A 20,679-nucleotide genomic window follows, 5' to 3' on the forward strand; every position below is an offset into this window, starting at 1 on the left:
GGGAATGACCCCCCCCCCCCCAGGTCATGTCGCGTGGATATTTCTCCTCCTAGGACATGGCGTCCACATATGGGGACATCACATTTTGGGTTGTCAAGATAACAATACTCAGTTTTGCACTTTCAAATTTCTTTCAATTGAGCCATATTGCTCAAAGGGACACAATTGTTGTTTCTCATTTTGTTTTTGTACTCAGGAAAAATGCTGCTGTGTTCAGACACCAAATAAAAAGTTTTCTACATGATTACTCAACTGAAATAGCAAAGAGAAATTAAAAATGCATGCCATGAAAGAGTTTGGGTCTTAGGAGGCTAAGACACTTGATCTGCACTTGTTCCAGTGAGTGGTTGTGTACTTTGTGCGGTACAGGGTTTGGTACAGTATGTGGTTTAGTGTGTGGTGACAGTGTGTGTGGTGGGGAGCCTGTTTCAACAGTCTCGCAGGATTTCTTTTACCCCTGGCAGGTTCTGGAGACCCCAGCGATATAGGCAATCTGCAGGTGCCTCCGCTCACCTGGCTTCCCTCACGAAGGAGCCTGCTATCGCTACAGGTAGTGCCTTGGCCTCTTTGTGGGTGCTGCGGTGCCATCTTTGGCTCTCAGTCCCAGCTCCAGCTGGACGACCAGGACTTTCTGATGAGACTGTCTGTCGACTCTGCAGTCATGTTTGGCCCAGGGACAGCCCAACTCCTGCAACAGGCTCGAGACAGCCACGGTGTTGCACAAGAGATAACAAGTGGCCTGCTCAGGCGCTCTGCAATTAGAAGGGAGCCCAGGTCTTCCACACACCAGGTGGCTTCTAAGGTTCCAGCATAGGGCCCTGGGGACCTCAAAGGTGGAGATCTTTTACAGACATAGCATCTGCATGCACCAGAAACAGGGAGGCATGTGCAGCTGAGGCTCAGCTTTCCTCTGGCCGTTCCCTCTCTGCCGGGCAGCACAGGGTGGCTTGGTCTGCTCTGGGGGTGTATCTCGCGTCGTGCTCATGACCCAGGGCATCCACCTGCAGTTTCCCTCTGCTGGGAGGCCGGGCCTATTCTCCAGTGGCCCCTACCTTGCCCCTGTCCTTGGGCAGGAGACAGTAGGGTGGATATCAGGAGGAGGATGCTGACTCTGGTCTCCACTTCCCTGACATGCCTACGGCAAAGATGGGAAAAGTGGGTGTCTCACAGGCAATGGTGGATCAGCAGGATGGCTGTAGGACCCTATCTATCCAGTGCCCCCCCCCCCCGGCTCCACATATTCTCTGTTTCGGCGTTCTGTTGCTTTTGGCCGGGACATTGTGGGAGCTCCCAGTTCGGAAGGACATATTTGTCCCAGGCGAGCGGATCTCTGTCCTATCCCTTCCCCACAGGGCTCTGGCAGCTGCCTAGCCCCTGAGAGGGTGAAATTCCATACCCAGGGCTGCCAGCCCATGTGCTAAAGCTGCAGGAGCCCCGTGCAGATCCACCAGGGCTGCCTACTCCCTCGCTCAGGATTGTTATATTCAGGTGCACGGTCCACAATTGGACCCCCAAGAGACTACAGCGGATGCCATCCTGCAGTTCCTGCAGTCCCAGCCAGAGGCGGGCCGTGGCCTCGGTTTCCCCGTGGGACCTAGGCTAGGTCCTTGACGCCCTTCAGCACCCTCCTTTGAGCTGCTGAGGGGCACTGACCTGAAGTCGCTGTCCCTGGTAACAACCTTCTGCTGGCCATACTGTCTACCAGATGGATTAGGATCACTGCAGGTGGTTTCCAGGCACCTGGTCTCCCTGCTGTCCCCTCCCACCTGTCCCAGTCAGTGAGCAAAGCTCACAGTTTTTGACTGTTTTGACTGTTTTTCTTGTGAAAACAGTCAAGATATAAGGTTTACCTTTTACTTTAACCTGAGTTCTAAATCTAAAGCCTAACTGTATTTGAAGACAGGCAAAACAGACTCAACCAGACTTAATCTTGTTTGTCTGTGAGTTTTTAATTAGACTGATTACTTCCTTTGTTCCCTGATTGCCAAGACTTGGGAGAAATATTGGCAATCAACTAAAATGACATCCTCTGATTGGTCGGGGATAAAGCTAGGGTCGACACCTTACACTTCATATGCTAAAGATCTTCTTCCCCATGAATCACCGTATCAGACTGCTGCTGTCATTGTTAGTCCAGTGGTGCAAAAAACTTGACCTGAGTCTTATTAAATATAGTAAACAATATAATATATAACTGTATTTCATTATTTTAGTTACATAATCACAATTACCTATTTTATTACTTTTCACACAAACACATGGAAATATTCAAAGAGGCTCAACAGTAATTGGAATCATCATACAATAATAATAATAATAAAAAAAAAACGCATCTCCACCAAAACACAATGAATTTCAAGGCATTTCAATGGGGGTTAAGGATATCTGCACTGTGGCTGTGCAGCAAACATATGCACGTCCACGTTATCAACAGTGTTTCTGGTCATTTTAACTGAACAAAAGTGAAATAGATTTCTTAACAGCAATTAAATATTTTTTTAAATGTCAAGAGGCTATTAATGTGTCTCTATGAACAAATGGACCTCGACCGCCTGTGATGCAGCTGTAATGTGCTGTGTAGGCTCAGAATGATGTGTCACCACTGCCATCTTGTGGGGAAAAAGGTGTAATACAAACTTTTATTTCACTGAATATAACAATATGACATGTTTACACTATAGTGTGGCATGATCGGGTGTAGGAACGATGACTGATCATGATCACGGTGCAGACTGAGATAACATTTTGCAAAGGCTGAACTGTCATCACAATTAATATAAAAACTCCACAGATTAATCATCTGTCACAGAACATAAACCAAAGAGATGATTTTGTTGTTAGCTACAAGAACAGACAAACAAAAGTCAACCTAGAACATAACCTGAGTGAGACGACTACAATATTACTGCACTACACAACATTATAAAACGCAGAGAAAGTGTATTGCTGCAGGAATAAAATGTCTACAATCATCCTGTAAGTCCCACAGGATTCCTTCCTTTGCTTATAACAGCAATTCAGTAACTAGTTTAACCACAAAAAACACGGTTATTTAACACAAGTCTCATTTCATGGATGCAAAGTGTTACATTTGGCCACAAATGTGCACTATTACAGCACGGAGGAGTTTTATTACAGCATTCTGAGTGTAATTACTACAACACATTACACTAGAAATAATTGAAGGCAAAGCTCCCACTCAGTGTTGACTGATTCAGTGCAAATGTTGTTACTGAATATTTTATTAACCAAACACTCAACTGTTTCTAGATCATATTAAATTAGAGATAAGGATTGCAGTTGTGTCATTTAGCTAAATTGAAATCTACCCTTGCTCAATAGTCGGCAAGCTACACGTAAATCAAATGAATGCAGATATGAAACCGCTATATATGCAATATAAATACATCTTCCACGTATCTTCTGTCCACAGGAATAGACACGATAGCTACAAAATAGTTCCTTCCTCAAGTATGCACTACAGTGTACAATGTAGAAGTGTTGCATACATAAAGGTATCAAGGATCAGCTCAGTAAAAAGAAAGAGCCAGCTCCTCCATTGTGCATCTGTGTGCTGACATGTGGGGCTCAGTGCCAGTTACGCCCAGCAGGGGGCAGTCTTATCCGATACATTACATCAGGCAGTCAGACTTGCACTCATTTCTCAGTGTTTGTGATGGTTCTTAAATATTGCACTACAGTCACAACGGGTGTTCGGGAAGGAGGAAGTGGAATCACGGCTCATCTGCGATCATCTGCGATCATCTGGGCGTCAGTCGCTACAGGCTACAGATACTCTTCTTCTTTAATGTAGAGGATCTCGTGTGCCGAGCTGGGAACCTGAAAGAAAAGACTGGCCGTCAAAGGCTGAAGAGATGTCTCCATAGAAACTAAATCCAGATATATGAAATAAATTAAAATACACATTTGGTCCCTGACTTCAATGTAATAATTTACTTTTCTTCCCATTCTTAGTAAATATGTACAGCATTTTAATGTAATATGATCTTTTTGGATGTGTCACAATTTCTAAAATGTCCAATATTGTCTGTCACGTGGATGAACCATTTTCACTTTCAGGTAATTGGTAGCTAAACAGAAACAATGTTTAGCTAAGGCTCAGCTTGCACTTACAAAACTGGGAAAGAGACATTTTATACACAAAACCTCTCCAACAGTTTTACACAGTGCTCCATTTTTCTATGTACAGGCTGACTTTCTTAAGCCACTCGAATCTGTCATCAATGACTGACAGCGTCTGGAAATGTGTGAATGAATTAATCTCTAGACTGGTCCAAAATTTCAACACAGCAATAAAACCCTCAGTTTTTAGTGCTAGTAGCTAAAAACAAAACACTAAAAATGAAGAAAATAAACAAAAACTAGCTAAGATATGTGCTGCTGTTTTAGTGAGTTGTGTCAGCCAGTCTAAGGAGTGTTTATTGCTTATTTCTGTGACTGTGTATGAAGCACTTGTGCTGTTGTGTTGTTTCATTGTCAATCTCTTCATCTATTAACTGAATTGGAAGCATACATTTAAATCTAAACCTTCAGTACGTAGAAGAGGACAGGACTTTACATTGCCCCTTGGGGATAAATAAAGTCTTTTTGACTTTGACTGAAGCTCCTCATCAGATTTGGTGATACACGGACTGTTGAAACAGTTGAAAGCATATATGATGCTGGCTTGAACTTTGTGTATGTGCTGCTACTGAAGCGTCGCTCGTTCTTGCCAGCAGATGGTGCAGCTTGGACTGCAGGTATGAAAGTGCTGATGATGTGGCTCTGCTGTTGTCGGCCTGCCTTCACTGACATAATGTGCCCCTTTTCCATTTAGTGATGCTATGTTTATTAAATGTACTCTTTCCAGATCCTATCTCCTCCATCCAGGATTTAATCAAATGGTCAAAACTGATCAATGTCTGTACCTACCATGCCATTCTGAGTCTAACCTTTTCCAAGCGTAACCTGGAAACTGGGCATAAAAATAGATACGACTGTGTTGACTATAAATTTGTTATTGACTGCTACCTGACCCTCCTCCTCCCTCACCTGAAATAAACTTACTACCTTCAGCGGACATGTCCGCTCCTCCTAGCCTGCTGGTAGCGCGGTCCACTTCAGTGTTGACAGGCTATCACTCGTGAATTGGAGCTGCTTTTACAGAGCAGGTTACTGCTCAGGACCACAGACAAAGCAAGAGATGGACTTATTTTAAAGGTAAATAGTTAGAAGTAATACTGTGGCCTTTTTCCAGATCGGACTCAGCCTTCCGATGGGGCTGGCGGGAGCGTGACTGCACATGCAAGTCAGTCATTTTGCGTCGATCAGTGAGTGTATTACTTTATTTAACAGTTCTATGTGTCTCGCTGTCTTTTATACTTGAATACATCAAGAGTATGATTTAAAAAACTGGTTATTAAAAAAAACTGTTGGTGTTTTTTGTTCTGCTAAAACATCTTTTAGGTCTTTCTCTACGCAGGAAAAACACTGCACTGCTGTTTAATTGGAAATAATTGGAAAAATGCTGAATACTGAATCTCACAATCTGCTCCACTGACAAATGGTTCCCATTAATGTGCAGTGTACATTTGCTTATTATCAGCTAATACTATTTTCTTACTCATATTAACAGAGGTTGAATGATTTGGAGTCTACATATATTCTCAGACAGATTATTTAAAAGTCAAATAAATACTAGTGGAGTACGTGATGTAATATAACACCGCTAAATTAAAACTACATTTAAATGCATGCTGCGGTTAATAGATTTGTGGTGTTTGAAAACGAAACCTTTTCCTTGTTAAATACAGAGTTAGGCCCCGGTCACACAGGCCTAGAGGTGGGTCAACCTTTTCACTACCGAGGATCCCAACCCCAAATGTGGATGACAAATCCTCCAATACCTCTGAGATGGTGACATCGGAGAAGAGGGGGAGGGAGGATGGAGCAGTGAAACAAAAATAAATGGACGTTAATTAATAGATGCATCATTCGAAGTAGAGTGTTTGGAGGGCAGCCCAGCTCCTGAAATTCAGATAAATGATCTGCAGTGAAAAATGTTGGTTTTGCTTTGTTACTTTTACACTGAAGTTCTACATGCTCTGTTTCCGTCGTGTGTCAAACATCTTCAAGTTCCAATACAGCTTGAAGAGTAAAAGGTGAGTCCGGTCTGCATCTTTCATGCAAACTACAAGTTAACACTGCAGTCTTATAACAACCAAAGCAATCAGATGAGGGATTTTATTTGGCTGGTCTCTAGGCCTCTAAGGCAGTGAGCTCGTTCACTATGAACCTGATATTAAATAGTATAATTCTGCTTTCACTATTTAAGCAGTGGAGTTCCTGCCAGGGGAGCTTTTGCTGCTGTTTGTGGATTTGAATTCAGAACCTGACACACAACAGAGATCTGCTTGTTTTTCTGTTCACATTACTTCAAAAAAGGCTTTTTATAAAGTGCGCTCGAAGGGAAACTCCAGAGCTTTTACACATCAAAGTCTGTTTACAGGTAACAAGGAGTACTACTGCATGTGTGGAAAAACTTTGTAAAAAGTCATTTGAGGTCCCAGAGGGAGCTGCGTGAAGTCTGACAAATGTCCTCAGGTGATGCCACTGGAGCAGGAAAAGCAAAAAAAATATGGCTGCATTGTGGGTAATGTAGTCACCAAGTTTTGACAAGAAGAAGAATGCATGGAAATGCAAATAAAGATCTTTTTAACTGGATAGGGAATCTGCTAATAATACCAGTGTGAGCGGGGATGTTATTTTCAGCCCACTTACAGCTATTTTGTGTAAAGCAGGCTCAGATCAGCAGAGGCTCTATCTCAATGGGACAGATGTGCAGTGAGCAGGTAGTCAGACTGTTAAGGTCCTTTTCAGAACGTATTACTCACTAGTCCTTCACCACAGAGTGCCGCTCGGCATGAAATCACAGCTGCTTGCTGAGGTTTAGAAACAAATAAACAGGTGAACTGTGGGTTGCTTATGAGAGACAGCATCTGTCACTATGGATACCAACAGCTGTCCTGATTGTTCAGCGGTGAGGTAATGCAACTATTCTCTGGTTTACTCTACAGACTATACATAACCCTTCCACTTATACTAAGTCCATGTGTACCTGGTTGACTCCTCCCACTACCAGGAGGCGGTCTCTGATGACGATAAAAGAAGCGGAACATCTGGGGAAGTTCATTGGAGCCAACCTTTCCCACTTCTTCTTCTGAGCATGAAAGGCCTCCACAGTGTCTAGTGCTGAAGGCTCATGACCTAAAGAATGGAGAAGAACAGCTCAGCTAATAATCTCTATGCTTTATTCTAGTCCTCTATACATCCAGTTTACAAAGCTAAGACTAAAATGTATTTAGTCTGCAACCCACGTCCATCCCAACATGTCCTTTCATTCTGTTTCTGACTGAATGTCTTATCTGTGTCACTGATGGCTGCTCTGTACTGTGTTGGGATCTTCTTACTGCTGTCCTGGTATTTGGCTTTTCATGTATGCATGTGGAAGGGCATGGAGGTCCCACAAGAGAGCCATGCCAGTATAAATTACAGTATACTTTACTGCAAATGGAGATAATAATCTTCTCTTGATTGTTACAGTAAAATGTATCAAATGTTTGAACTTGCTTGTGAGGCCTTGTTATACTTGCTGGTGTGCAGGAGATTTCTCAGGGGAAGCTCATGTTTACAGAGAAGTTTCAGGATTTTGCTTAGTTAACAAAACTGCCACTGATAATTTATTCAGACTATCTAAAGCCCAGCAATCCAAAGTGTTCAGGCAGTAAAAAGTGATTACAAATCATCAAGTCCTTGTGTGTAGGTTTTTCAATCAAGCTGATCAGCAGAAATTAGTTTGCAGTTCATCTCTCTTACCAAGTCCTCCTGCGACCACCATCCGTCCACGCAGGAAGGCAGCAGCAAAGTCAGCTCTCTTTGTTTTCATCGCCACTGTCTCCTCTGACTTCAGCCAGGTGCCTGAAAAAAGGGAAAGGATAACAAGCGACAGCTGGGGTGAGCATGTTTGTGTGTGTGCACAAGCTCATAAAGTAGATGAGGTGAAGTCTGGTGGCACCGTAGTCCACCTTCAGCGAGATAGGATGCTGCTGAGTTTTCAGAGGATGACCTACCCAAACAGGTCACCCACAAGGCAGCTGCAGCCAGGACAAGGATCGCACACACACAGGCAACAAGGACAGAAAAAGGTTATAACGAATTCAAAGTACAGGAAGGGAGAAAAGGAGGGTCAAAATAATGTTGGGAGGGAGTCTAGTTGAATGTGTGTTAGGACACTGAAAAAGTCAACAAGAAAAAACATTTATCATTTGGGCTGACGCTGCCGGAAACATTGTCATAGCCGTCATATCATCATATTTCACTGCAGAGCTGGTAAGGTACGTTGCCAAGCTTTCAAGTTGCTGGGAGACTTTGTTCTGTTTCAGTCCTCAGTGCATCTAGGAGGCCTTATCGGGCTGTAGCTCAGGAGGTTGGTGGAGCAGGTCATCTGCTGATTGGAACATTGGTGGGTACATCCCTAGCTCCCTGCCTGTATGCCAAATATCCTTGGGCAAGAAACTAACCCCAAGTTGCTCTCCAATGCTTCCATCGGAGTATGAATGTTAGTCGGAAGGCACTGAAAACAGTGATATGGCATGCAGTGAGTAGAAAAGCGCTAATTAAGAATCAGTCCATTTACCATCTACACATATATTTATAATTGTGGTTGGTATGATCTGAATGTATACTAACCATTCAGACCATTTAACCAGATCCTTTTTAAATTTAACACCTATTACTTGTGTAACAAAATTACATGTAATCAAATGACTTAAAGTCAGCATTTTGGACACATTTGTTTGATTGTGTCAATAACACCACTGCATTCAAAACTGAAGCCTCACTGCTGGGAATTGAACGCAGGTGCAGGGTTAATTGAGCGCTAATTCTTATCCACCATCAAACAGCTATTGGCAGCTTTAATCCTAAAATATTGGTAACAACATTAAAATCATCAGACAGGTCACAGGTGGGAAAGACTTTATAATTTAATCTCCTTAATCACCAAAACTTAAGACGGACAGTGTTTTCTTCAGTGCTGTCTGATGTGGTTGTCACGGGGAAGTGACATCTGCGGCACTCACGATGATAAAATGTGTAGTTGATAGTAACAGGAAATGGAAATTCAGCCCTGAAAACAATGTTTCTCTTTCCCCAACAGATTCTGCAAAAACTTCTCATTTTACTTTCAGGCTTTGTTGCTGCCAAGCTTTGTTTATCTGAAGAAAACCCAGACAGGAGAAAATCGTGACAGAGGAAGACAGATAACTTCATTAGGGAGTGAAGGAAAGCGAGGGAGAATTAAAAAGATAGAGACAGAACAGGAGAGAAAAGGAATGTCTTACACTTTATCTTTGTCTATCTCACCTTTCTTCTCTCTCTGCTTTTTCTTTGCACTTGTTTTTCCCCCCATTCTCCTTCTTTACCTTCTCTTCCGCATTGCCTTGTTCCTACCATTTTTCTTTCTCCTTTCTCTCTCTCTCCCTTTCTTCCTACTCAATCTTTTTAAGAGGTAGAGACAAGGTCGAGAGCGACAAACAGAGGTAGAGAATGAAAACGAGATAAGAAGCCAGATGGTGAGTCTTGCTGTGTGTTGCAGCAGTGTGTAATGAAGAGCCGTGCTTCTCTTTCCAGCCTGGTTAAGTTAAACTAAAGGGAACAGAGCAGAGATCACAGCTGGCCGTCCACTCTGTTCTGTTTTCTCCATAGCAAAAAAATCCTGTCTTGGTGTTGAACATCATCTGTGCAATTCAAAAAAACCCAGAAGTTATTTATAGTTAGGAATCAGGTTAGACCACCAAAACATGGTTGTAATGTTGAATAATGTGATGCATAATAAGCAGATAAGCTTTAGCTTCTTTATGTCGCTTATTATCAAATTGCTTGTTAAAAAATGTTCACACACAATCACAGCTTTAAGGCTGTATGTGAGTCATTTCATAACACTAATGTCCAACAGACTTGGATCAGATGTTAATGGAGCTTTAGTGTTCCAGCTCTACAGTACAAAGTCAGTGCAAATTTCAATAGTCTGACTGAGCTTTCTTGCTGAAACCATTGATACTCAGGTACTCATCACGACTAAAAACAGCTACTGGATTAAATACTTATTTGCAACAGTATTGATATCAAGAGTGGCGCCTCTGCCTCCTCCAGCTGACATACAAACACATAAACAGTAGCCAGCAATTACTGACAGTCACAATAGCAATCTATTATTATTAAAGTAGTACGATTAATAGACGGTGTTCATTAAACAGGATAATACAGTTATATGTGTCTACAGTGTGACTGAGGCAGGAAAAACTCTCCCAGCCACTAACGACAGCCTTACCAACTCTATTTGATCAGCAATGAGACATGACGAGCGCGGGACAACCTCTGACAACCTCACAATATTGTTTTCAATTTGTTGTTATTTTATTTTATTCTTTTGGGCTGTACTTATGTTACTGTATTTTTTGGCACTATGTCAGACAACTTAAGTACAGTCCTGTGACTGACATTGTTGTTATTGGTGGTTTGGCTGTATTCAGGAGGTCGAGCAGGTCATCCAGTGATTGGAAAGTTGGTGGTTTGATTCCTGGCTGCTCTGTGGCAGCATGCCAGAGAATCCTCAGCCAAGAAACTAACCCAAAGTTGCTCTTCGATCATTGAAGTGTGAACGTTAGATCGACAACACTTAGGCATAAAAAAAAGTGCTTGTATGAATGGGTGAACGAGGCATGGTGTAAAAAGTGCTTTGAGTCCTCCACGAAAGTAGAAAAATGCCATATAACATCCAGACTAGTACTATTTTTATCTTTGTATTAAGAAAAAACATTCTTCCCCCGTGGTGTCAAAATGGCATCAAGTAGTTTAAGTGTTGGTACTGGGTTTGATATTCTAGTATTGTACCAACCCTACCAGTGCAAAGACATCTCAAGCAGATTATTTCCTGCTGTTTGCTGCATGTGAGAAAGGACAGTTGTGGAAAATATCCTGACCTGATTCACCAGAAATTGTCCAAAGCAATATCTAAAAACTGCTTGATTTTTGCATTGTGAAAGATTCTGGATGTATGCTCTGAATCATCGACATTTAAGCTGCAGCAACAGAGTCTTTTGATTAAACTAAACCTTAAGAAGATTAGTTATTTTGGGAATTGATGGTAATTTAGTCCAGTAATACTGGGTCATTTTTGTAGGATGTATTTTGAAATATTATATAACAAAAGTGCTGTATGACAGCAAAACAATCTCATGTAGTGATATGTAAATCGTCTTTACAAAACGAGCCACTTCAGAGCACAGTGCATTTCCTGTGTCTGCTTTTTATTTTTAGCGGTTGAATAAAAATATCTCTCGTCACTGCACTACATCGTCTGTTAAAGACTTCATTACAAAAGGGCAGTTCTATAACCTCGTCTTTGATGTTTTCTTCTATATTTGTATTCATAAAAACAGGCATCAATCTAGAAAGAATTCAGACAGTAATAGCTGATTTTCAAAGAGTGCTTACAGTGTTGCAGGCTGGGTTTTTGTCTTTAAATTACAGCTGTGTCAACACATCCTTCTACAGACTTGTGGTTCAATCCTTTGAGACTGAGCTGCAACTGCAGGCCTCGTTCCTATTTGCTTTGGAGGGATTACACAAGTCTTCACGCCAAGATTTTCTTTGTAGGATGCGGGGAAAACACCAGCATGCATTATTCTCCTCTGGTGGGAGACTGCAGAGGAGAATAAAGAGGCGAGAACGAGAGAGAAAACACAGAGAGAGGATTTCAGATAGAGAGAGAGCGAGACAATGGAATGAAGGAGATGAAGCGATTCTCTGAAGACTGGGCTTTGTAGTCTGTGTGGTGGTAATTTCGTCTGTGGCTCTCCTCTGTAATTGTCCCTCATGATTAAAACTAGAAAGGGATGGTGATTGGTTCTCGCTCTTTGATAGCTTGGGTATGTCACGTTTGAAATCTTACAGACTGCTGACCGCACAGATGATCCTTTTGGACAGAATGTATCTCACTATGATGTTCTGTCATTTCTAATAATTACAAGCTGGTCTAAGAAGCCAGTCCACTTTTGCTCTATTCTCATTTCTGCTTCATTCCATCTGCTTTGTTATGTTTTAGTCCCTTCTGTTTTTTTAAATTATCTCAAGCGGGACATAAATCACAGTCACAACATGGGAGTTCGTTTGTTATAAGTAGGTCTCGGGGGGGACTGCATCATTTGTGGTTATTGTTCATGTTGCCTGAGCTGTACGAGCTTTAGCAGAACAAAGGAAAGTGCTGCTTTGTTAGATGCAGTAAAAGCAGCAGAATTCATTATTCCAGCTGAAGGTTTGTAACAGAAAAGCAACTGAATTTGAAATTTTCAATCACACTGAAACACCAGCTGAGGTTTATCTGTAGCTCACAGCTTTTGTGCTTACTGAAGATTTAAACTTTTACCATTGGTGAAGACTCAAGCACAAATCTCGACTTATTATTTGGTTAATTTAGGAAGAATCAAGAGGTTTATTGTCATGTATGCCGCACAGCAGTGGTGCTTAGCAATGACATTTTTACTTTATGAGTTCCCCACACACAAATAAATGAAAATAAATAACTAAACTAAACAAAAAATAAAATAAAATTCAATACAAAATACTATACACACAAGGCTAGAGTGTAGTCAGAATATAAATTGCAATTAGTATGCAAACTACTTTAATTCAAAGACATCCAGAATGTTTTAGCGTTGTTATATAAACTGTATTATTTAATAACATTTTATAAGTGACAGTAGGAATCAAACAAACATAGAAAAAGGTGTAGGCCACACCTACTACTACTAGAAATATTAATCTCAGTTTTTTTATGCCCTCTTTTCTGTCTCCTTCCACCGTCTCTCCTCACCGTTCTAACTGACCCATGGCAGATGGCTGAGCCTCCCTGACCTTGGTTCAGTTCCTTTTAAATGAGAGTTCTTCCTCCCCACCATTGCCAAGTGAACAGGCACCTTACAAAGTTGTTGTCAACTGATGTGATATAAATAAAGCTGAAGCTGAAAAGCTGATTGGATGGTTCATATGCAGGCTGAGAAGCCCACAGATGTTGTTTTTCCACCCAAAGTAACTTTTTCCCTTCAGGTTCTCGTATGTCTGCATTTCTACTGCAGTGAAGATCCGTAAAGATTAGACAAATTAGTCAACTGGCGTAGTGACAACTGTGTTTACAAGCAGGATTATAAAAACATAACAATCACATTAAATCTCAGCTGTCTGCATCTCTTTTTCTGTTCTCCAATTTCATCACTTTTTTTTGTTAACATCACTCTCTCTCTCTCTGTTCACTTTCTAGCTTGCTTAACCACCGCCACTCATCTCTCTCTTTTATTTTCACTCACTCTCTTTCTCTAAAGCTAAATCTCTCGGGATTTGACCAAAGTCATATTAAGCAAAAAAACAAGAAAGATGACTCGAGTCATCCAGCACAACAACACTACTGATTTACCACCGGGCAACAAACTGTTTTGAAAGCTCAGTCGCTGCTAACCAGCTAGTTCTACATCGTCCAAAGTAGGGAGACATGAGATTCAGGTTGGTACTGTTAATGTTCCTTGTGTTGGACTGAAGTCATTCTTTTCCTTTGGAGAGCCACTGTTAATAGGGGACCAATGCTGGAGCTCAGTGGGAATGCACAGCAGGAGAAGCACTACCACAACCTGCTGCAGTTCTAGATTGTAACGTTGGGGTCCATCTATAGTATAAAGAACGTACTGGAGAGGCATCTGCTCATCATTCTGTTACATACTGTAAAAATGTTTTGCTTATTAATAGGTTTTAAAAAACATGTTAGCCTCACTGGGTTGCACAGTGGTTAAGACTGTTGCCTCACAGCAAGAGAGCCCTAAAGGCAAAATGGGGTCCAGGTTCGTATTAGCAGCTGATGACAGGAGGGTGACTGGAATTCTTTGGGAAATTGTCTTGTTTCTGGTATCTGGATATTTTTAATTGCATCTTGGAATGGATGTTTAACCAATCATCCTCAAGAGTTAGTCTCAGAGTTTGTCACCTTTAGTTTAGCGTATCTTTGCACAAATCATTTATTTGAACAATTCTGTTTCACAGAGCTGCTGTTAAACGATCTCCGATAGCTCGCCATCATCAGCTGCACCTCACCTCAGCACATCTCTGCTGAAGTTCAAACACCAGCAGCTCTGCAGCCAAGTATCACCTCACAAGCAGGGATTGTAAGAATGCTACATAAACTTAAGTTAGAGGATATTTTTCAAGTTGAATTCCATGAGAAATTGCTCCAGTAGCTCCAGGACCCTTGCAAAATATTTAAACAGCTTTTTGTCCAGTTTCTAAGACATGAGCCTGGGCCTTTACCCTTAACAACACTGTTAAAGTGAGATGAACGGAATTTTCTTTGTGTGGTGCACAACACTGAAATCAACTACTTTGGAAACTAAACAAAAAAACATGAAAAAACCTAAACTTCGAAAAATAAACTGTCCATATCAGGAGTTACCACTTGAAGAAAGTGGGAAAAATATTTCCTGAGTAATTTGGGTGCAACATTACTCAGGCAGCATGGTTGCCTCACAGCAAGACGGTCCTGAGTTCAACTCCACCATCAGGACGGGGTCTTTTTGTGTGGAGTTTGCATGTTCTCCCCATATTTGCATGGATTCTCTCCAGGTGCTCCGGCTTCCTCGCACAGTTCAAAGACATGCAGTTAGTGGGGATAGGTTAATTGGAAACTCTAAATTGCCCATAGGTGTGAATGTGAGTGCGAATGGTCGTCTATGTGTCAGACTGGTGACCTGTCCAGCGTGTACCCTCCCTCTCGCCCCAAGACAGCTGGGATAGGCTCCAGCCACCCCCGCGACTGAAAAGGATAAGCAGAAGAGAATGCATGGGTGGAATTTGGGAGAACTGACACCTTAAATATTTTTTCTAAAACAAAAATGTGTCATTTTCAGGCAATTTTCTTGCCACAGCTTCGTTCTTTGCATTTCCTTTGTACTTGTTGCGTCTTGCCCACATTGCGACATTCGCTAACAGGCGTGTGTCTTAATACTGGCAATATGAAATGGAACAGTAATACAATATCACTGTGTGACAGCAGATTGCATGGTGTGTGTGTATGTGTGGAGAGATACTGCTGCAGATGGATGATAAAGCAATCTGTTTCTGGATCTTGTAATTTAAAGTGCTTCTCATCCCCAACCCTCCCTCAGCAGCTCATCTCCCATCTCATCTCCACCAAAATTAGATTGGAGAAACGGGGTATGGCTGTGTGTGTGTGTGTGTGTGTGTGTGCGTGCGTGTGTGTGTGTGTGCATGCACGCACGTCTGCCTGGATCAGTATCAAGCGTTTGTGTGTGTTGGAAGTTATTTTATTTTCATCTTTCCTCTTCTATCTGTCACACATAAGGCAAACTTTCTCCCCATTATCATACATTAACATTATCACGCCCATGTTCTGCTTTATTTGGCTTTCATTCGACCGATCCCAAAGTGTGACCACTTTTCCAGCTGTCTAAAATGACTTATTGATTTTTCTTCTCCCTTTTCTCCTTCCGGTCTCTTCTCAATTTGTTCACCTGTTACTCTGGGGTGCCTTTGCTGGATAGAGGGATAAGTCATGTCACTGTGTTTAGGGACATGGAGTGTGCACAGCATTAAGCAAGGAAAGAAACCAGCTATCTGCACGGTGAGGTTGATGTTAATCACTGCTTTGTAAGAGAGCAGGGTCTAATTGAAGAGGGACGCAATTGCAAAAACGAGATAATGACTTTTATTTTTAGGTAGAAGACTTGATGAAACTTCTGAGTGCTATGAAAACATCCCTCATGTATCAAGCTGAAGTCAAGCGGTGCTCAGTCCTCCAGTCTTCATTGTGCTCTGTAGGAATTAGCATTTCTTTTCTTTTTTGAAAAGCAAAATAAAGACAGGAAATGAGAGTAGAAGGATGGATGGAAGGTAATGTTTGAATGCATTACATTTTTCAGTAATGCAGTAATGTAACAAGTTACTGTATCGAAGTAACTGAATTACATTACAGCTACCATTATTTTAATTGTGACACAGAGGTCCTCCAGAAATTAGCTGCAATCAGCTGATTTCAGTTTGTGTGCAGGGAGGACAAACAGCATGATAACACAAAGCTAACAAAGATCCCAGAAGAATGTTAAAGCTGAGCGAATACTAAATTGAGCCTAGGAGCCGGAACCTTCAAAGTCTGTGTGTTCTGCCTTCAACGGCTTTCACTGGTTTTCTGTAGACACTATAAAATATCCTATGTGTCCTCATTAGGATAGGGATTTGTGTTAGCGTTTGGGACTGTAGCATTGGGTTTATATTATTAACTCTTCATTATATGAGAGTGCAATGTGGAAATAAGTGAGTAGTGTAATGAATTACTTTAATAGACAGATACCGCCTGACTGTTAGTTGTCAGCTAGCAGTCAGCCACTGGGAGTCTGTCCTCTTATCTACTTTCCACTTTAAATACGTCGTTTCACTCAGTTGCAGACTAGAAAAGTTAGCTATAGATGGTTTACTCAGTATAAATCTAGAGTCTTTACCTAATATATATATAAAGCGCATTAAGGCCACTGTTTTGATTTGGAGCGATATAAATAAAACTGAATTGAATTTCATATTCTTTTGCTAGGTTTTGTTGTAAACCTCTTCACCGATTAAAATATAAAAACTTTGATTCAAGTTTTGAAAATGTAAAATAAATGGATAAAACTTCACAGTCAATTTGGGCATCATCATTTGCAGATCATCAAAACTATTTCCAGTAAACAGTTCTTCATTCATCCATTTCAATATAATCTAATAAATAGATGCAATTTAAAAGAAAATTAAATACACAGATGTGCAGACGTAGAGGTTAATTAATTCTGAGACAGGCTTTATGAAGGTGTTTCTTTGGACACTGGCTGCTTTGTAAAGGATTTTCAGTCCCGTTCTTGTATCTTAGAGGGGAATGTTTTTTTCAAGCTCTGTTTTAACCAACCATACAAATTAAAGTGTATTCAACCAGCGTTATTGTGATAGATATGCGTAGGACAGCTTTTTGGGCAGAGTTTGATTGAGCAAATAGAAACAACCTGTCATGGTCCTGGGTCGGTGACCCAGCGCTTTTAGTTATCATTTTCTAGTTTATGATAATGATTATTATTGTTTGAGTTCTGTGTGTTATATTTGGTCTGCCTTTGAGTCTGTGTCTCTGTCTATGGTGTCACCCCATCTGTTTGTGAATCTGTCTGTTTAGTTCAATGTCTTGTCTGGTTCCATGTATCTGAGTTTCCTGTTTTATTGTGAAGGTCCGTGTCGTATGTGAGTGTGATCAGTTTACGTTTCCCCTGTCCCGTCAGCCCAGATTCCTCCCAGCTGTGTTGCCCTCCTGTCTCTCATCCCCTGATTACTGGTGTGTGTATTTAAGCCCTGTGTGTTCTCCTGCCTGTTGCCGGTTCGTCTGTATTACTCAGTGTCAGTCTGTGTATCCACCGTGTCTTCTCCCTGTTGTTCATCGTCATCCTCCTCTGCTCGTTTTCATTCAGGTTTGTGCTCTGTAGTTTAGTTGTTTCCCAGTTTAGTTTAGTTCGAGCCCCGTTTGCTGTTTGTCCATATTCTTTTGTGTTCAATAAATCACCTTCACTCCTCTACGACTGCCTGCGACTGGATCCTCATTTATTCCACACGGCTCGCCTCGGCAGCCGTGACACAACCTCATGGTGCCTTTGCGAAAACGGGACATTAGAAGACTACCAAAAAATGCCATCCATACTATGTGAATTCTATAAATTTATGGTTTTCCTGATATTCAGTTTTTGTTGTTTCAGCTGAAACCGTCAATTTCTTTCAAGGAGGAGATTACATGCTCTCACAGTTACCACAAGATAAAAGAAAAAGAATGATATTCTTTTCAGCTGTGCGCTAAAAAAGGTTTCTCTGACTGAGTGACCTAAATAAACTAACCAGGCATGTTCTGGTTTGTCAGATCATTGCACCAAGTAAAAATTACTTCTATATATTTTTAAGTTACACTCTGTTAGAAATTCAAAATGATGTCACAAAGTTTGCAGATGTATTACCACAGTTTTAGTACATATTCTGGACTGTACACTTTTAAAAACAATAATGTAAAAATCGAAAATCTTTTGTGATTAATTTTATTAACGGACAAAACACATCAATGGCATTCACTAAGAAAGTTTCACAGACAGGCAGAGACGGGTCTTGCTGCTTGTCTGTAGAAGGCTATTTGAGCATTAAGAGGTGCCAATAATTCCAGTGCCAATGAAGAGCGGCAGCTGAACAACAAGCAGTATAATAAGAAAAGCAACAATCCCTCATTTAAAGTTTGTATAAAAAGTTTGTGAACATACATTGAAAACGATGTAACTTTCTGTCAGTGATTCCTGGAATACCGCTTACATGTGTTAAAATCACGGCTGGCACAGAGAGGGTTATTTGGTCTGGAGGTCGTTGTCCTTCTGTGGGGAGAGATGTTTGAGCGATCACCTAACGCGTGACAAAGGAATCCGCTGTAACGCTAATGACGGTCTGCACTCTCTTACCTGTCTGTAAAAGTTGGTTTGGGCATTAAAATCACTGCAGCAACTTTTGAGAGATGTGCAGAGCACGAAAGGAGAGTTAAGAAAAAATCCAAAGAAATTATATAGAAACTGTATATAAAAGGATCAGCTGTGGAGTTTTTCCACCTATAACTAAATAAATAAATAAATAAATACTGCAGGTTGGATCTATTAGCTGGACATGTACTCGTTGTTGGATTTGAAGTGTCCCTTTCACAGCGCAGTATTTTTGAACCAGAGCATGCAGGCATTACTGCATGCGTTTAAATTTCAATTTCACATTTTATATAAGTACATTAGCAGTGCAATGAAATCATTGTTTTATGCCTTCATGTTTAAAAACACAAGCCATCAATAATCACAGAATGCAAGAAATGACAGTGTGAAGATGAGAGTGCACGCAGGGTCATGTAAATGGAGACGAGTGTGGTCAAAAATATGAATTATGATACGTTCATATTTTCCAAGAGGCTCTGTTCAAAAGTCCAGCAGATACTCTCCTCAGGTCGCTGACATTCACAGACTGATGTTACTTTTGTGTGCGATATATATAAGTCTGGTGACAGTTTGGCAGTCAGAGTGACTGACGGAATAAATTATAGCGTTGGGATAAAACAAAGCAAAAATGCCTGATTGACAGAACTTTATTTCTATACTTTGTGTTTTAATAGAACAACAACAATTTGTTAAGCTAACAAAAGAAACTAATCAAAACCCAAATGGATTTGCAGATTACATGGAGTAGTCTTGTGTGTGTGTGTGTGTGTGTGTGTGTGTGTGTGTGTGTGTGTGTGTGTGTGTGTGTGTGTGTGTGTGTACATATGATCTATATCCTGCATGTGCATGCAGCCGAATTTGTGTAGGTTCACCATTACAGTTGTGTTTTAGAGCTGTCCATGGTGCTGAAATTCAAATAGTTTGAGTGCAATAAAAGTTTATGAAGGAAAAATGTGTTATTTCACGCTCCTGCCTGGACTTTTACGTGACTTGAAATTGATGTAAGTCTGTGTGTGCGTGTGTGTGTGTGTGTGTGTGCGTGTGTGTGTGTTTGGGTCTTTTTTAGAACCAGAAATTGGAATGGCACTATACTTAGGGGGCCCAACAGTCACTGTGGGGATCAAATGCCAGTTCTCATGAATTTGAAGGCATTTTTGAGGCCTAAAATATGGTTTTAGGGTTAGGTTACAAATAGGTTAGGGTTAAGCATTCATTTCTGGTGGTTAGGGTTAGGCTATAGAGCTGAGGAAAGCGTTTTGTCAATTCTTTGTCCTCACTAAGACATGAAAACGAGTGTGTGTGTCATTAAATAATAGAATGATGTGAACATTTTCTATCATCAAGTGATAGAAAAGAGGAGGTTATTTAAATTACAGCATTATGTGATGATCTTGTTTATTTCTTCTTCACTTTTTTCCTGCTGAGTGTTTTTGACAGCGAAAATCTCTGCTGTATGTGGGGAGGACAGTAAAGAGTGGAGCAGATAAACAGGAGATACTTTAAACACACACAAAAAGACTGGATGAGTTAGTAGAACTGCTGGTGTGAGCTAAAAGGGTAAAGACCGAAAATGTGTGACTTAACACTGTTTCAACTGTTCAGCTGAGATCCATCCACTTATGCTAACTAATTACAGTTAAGCTAAATCATTCATTTTTTGTGTGTTGCTCCTTCACCTGCACACTACTGAGTCTTTTAGCTTTTGAGCCCAATTGTGTGCAGTATGGAGGGTTGATAGCACTACCCTGGTGGGCGTACATTAACCTCTGGAGCCCTGGTGGCAATTCTATCAGTCAGTCAAAAAAGCAGGATGACTGGACTATAGTGCATATCGCCCAATCCTACTGTGTGTGTGTGTGTGTGTGTGTGTGTGTGTGTGTGTGTGTGTGTGTGTGTGTGTGTGTGTGTGTCTGTCTGAGACACCAGATGCAGCTGACAGAACAGTAGTAAATGATGCTCTGGAATGACAACATATTGGTTTAAACATGACTATAGGAAGTAGCATGCTGGAAGTATTTCTTGGCAAACATTAGCTTGACAC

At 41.1% G+C, this 20,679-nt stretch overlaps 1 protein-coding gene across 5 annotated transcripts in view; it reads right to left on the reverse strand.

The window, feature by feature from the left end:
* Nucleotides 1-2,207: 2,207 nt before the first annotated feature.
* klhdc8a (kelch domain containing 8A) overlaps nucleotides 2,208-20,679 on the reverse strand; it is a 71,741-nt gene continuing 53,269 nt past the window's right edge. For all 5 annotated transcript variants that reach the window (XM_080302144.1, XM_080302143.1, XM_026169014.2 and 2 more), the window contains 3 exons: nucleotides 7,876-7,977; nucleotides 7,118-7,266; nucleotides 2,208-3,840 (listed from right to left, as the gene is read on the reverse strand). In XM_080302144.1, the coding sequence (XP_080158270.1) occupies nucleotides 3,787-3,840; nucleotides 7,118-7,266; nucleotides 7,876-7,977 (305 nt within the window). In that variant the 3' untranslated portion in view covers nucleotides 2,208-3,786. The remainder of the gene's footprint in view (nucleotides 3,841-7,117; nucleotides 7,267-7,875; nucleotides 7,978-20,679) is intronic.

The sequence above is a fragment of the Astatotilapia calliptera genome, chromosome 5 (genome assembly GCF_964374335.1).
Source record: "Astatotilapia calliptera chromosome 5, fAstCal68.1, whole genome shotgun sequence".
NCBI classification, from domain to species: domain Eukaryota; kingdom Metazoa; phylum Chordata; class Actinopteri; order Cichliformes; family Cichlidae; genus Astatotilapia; species Astatotilapia calliptera.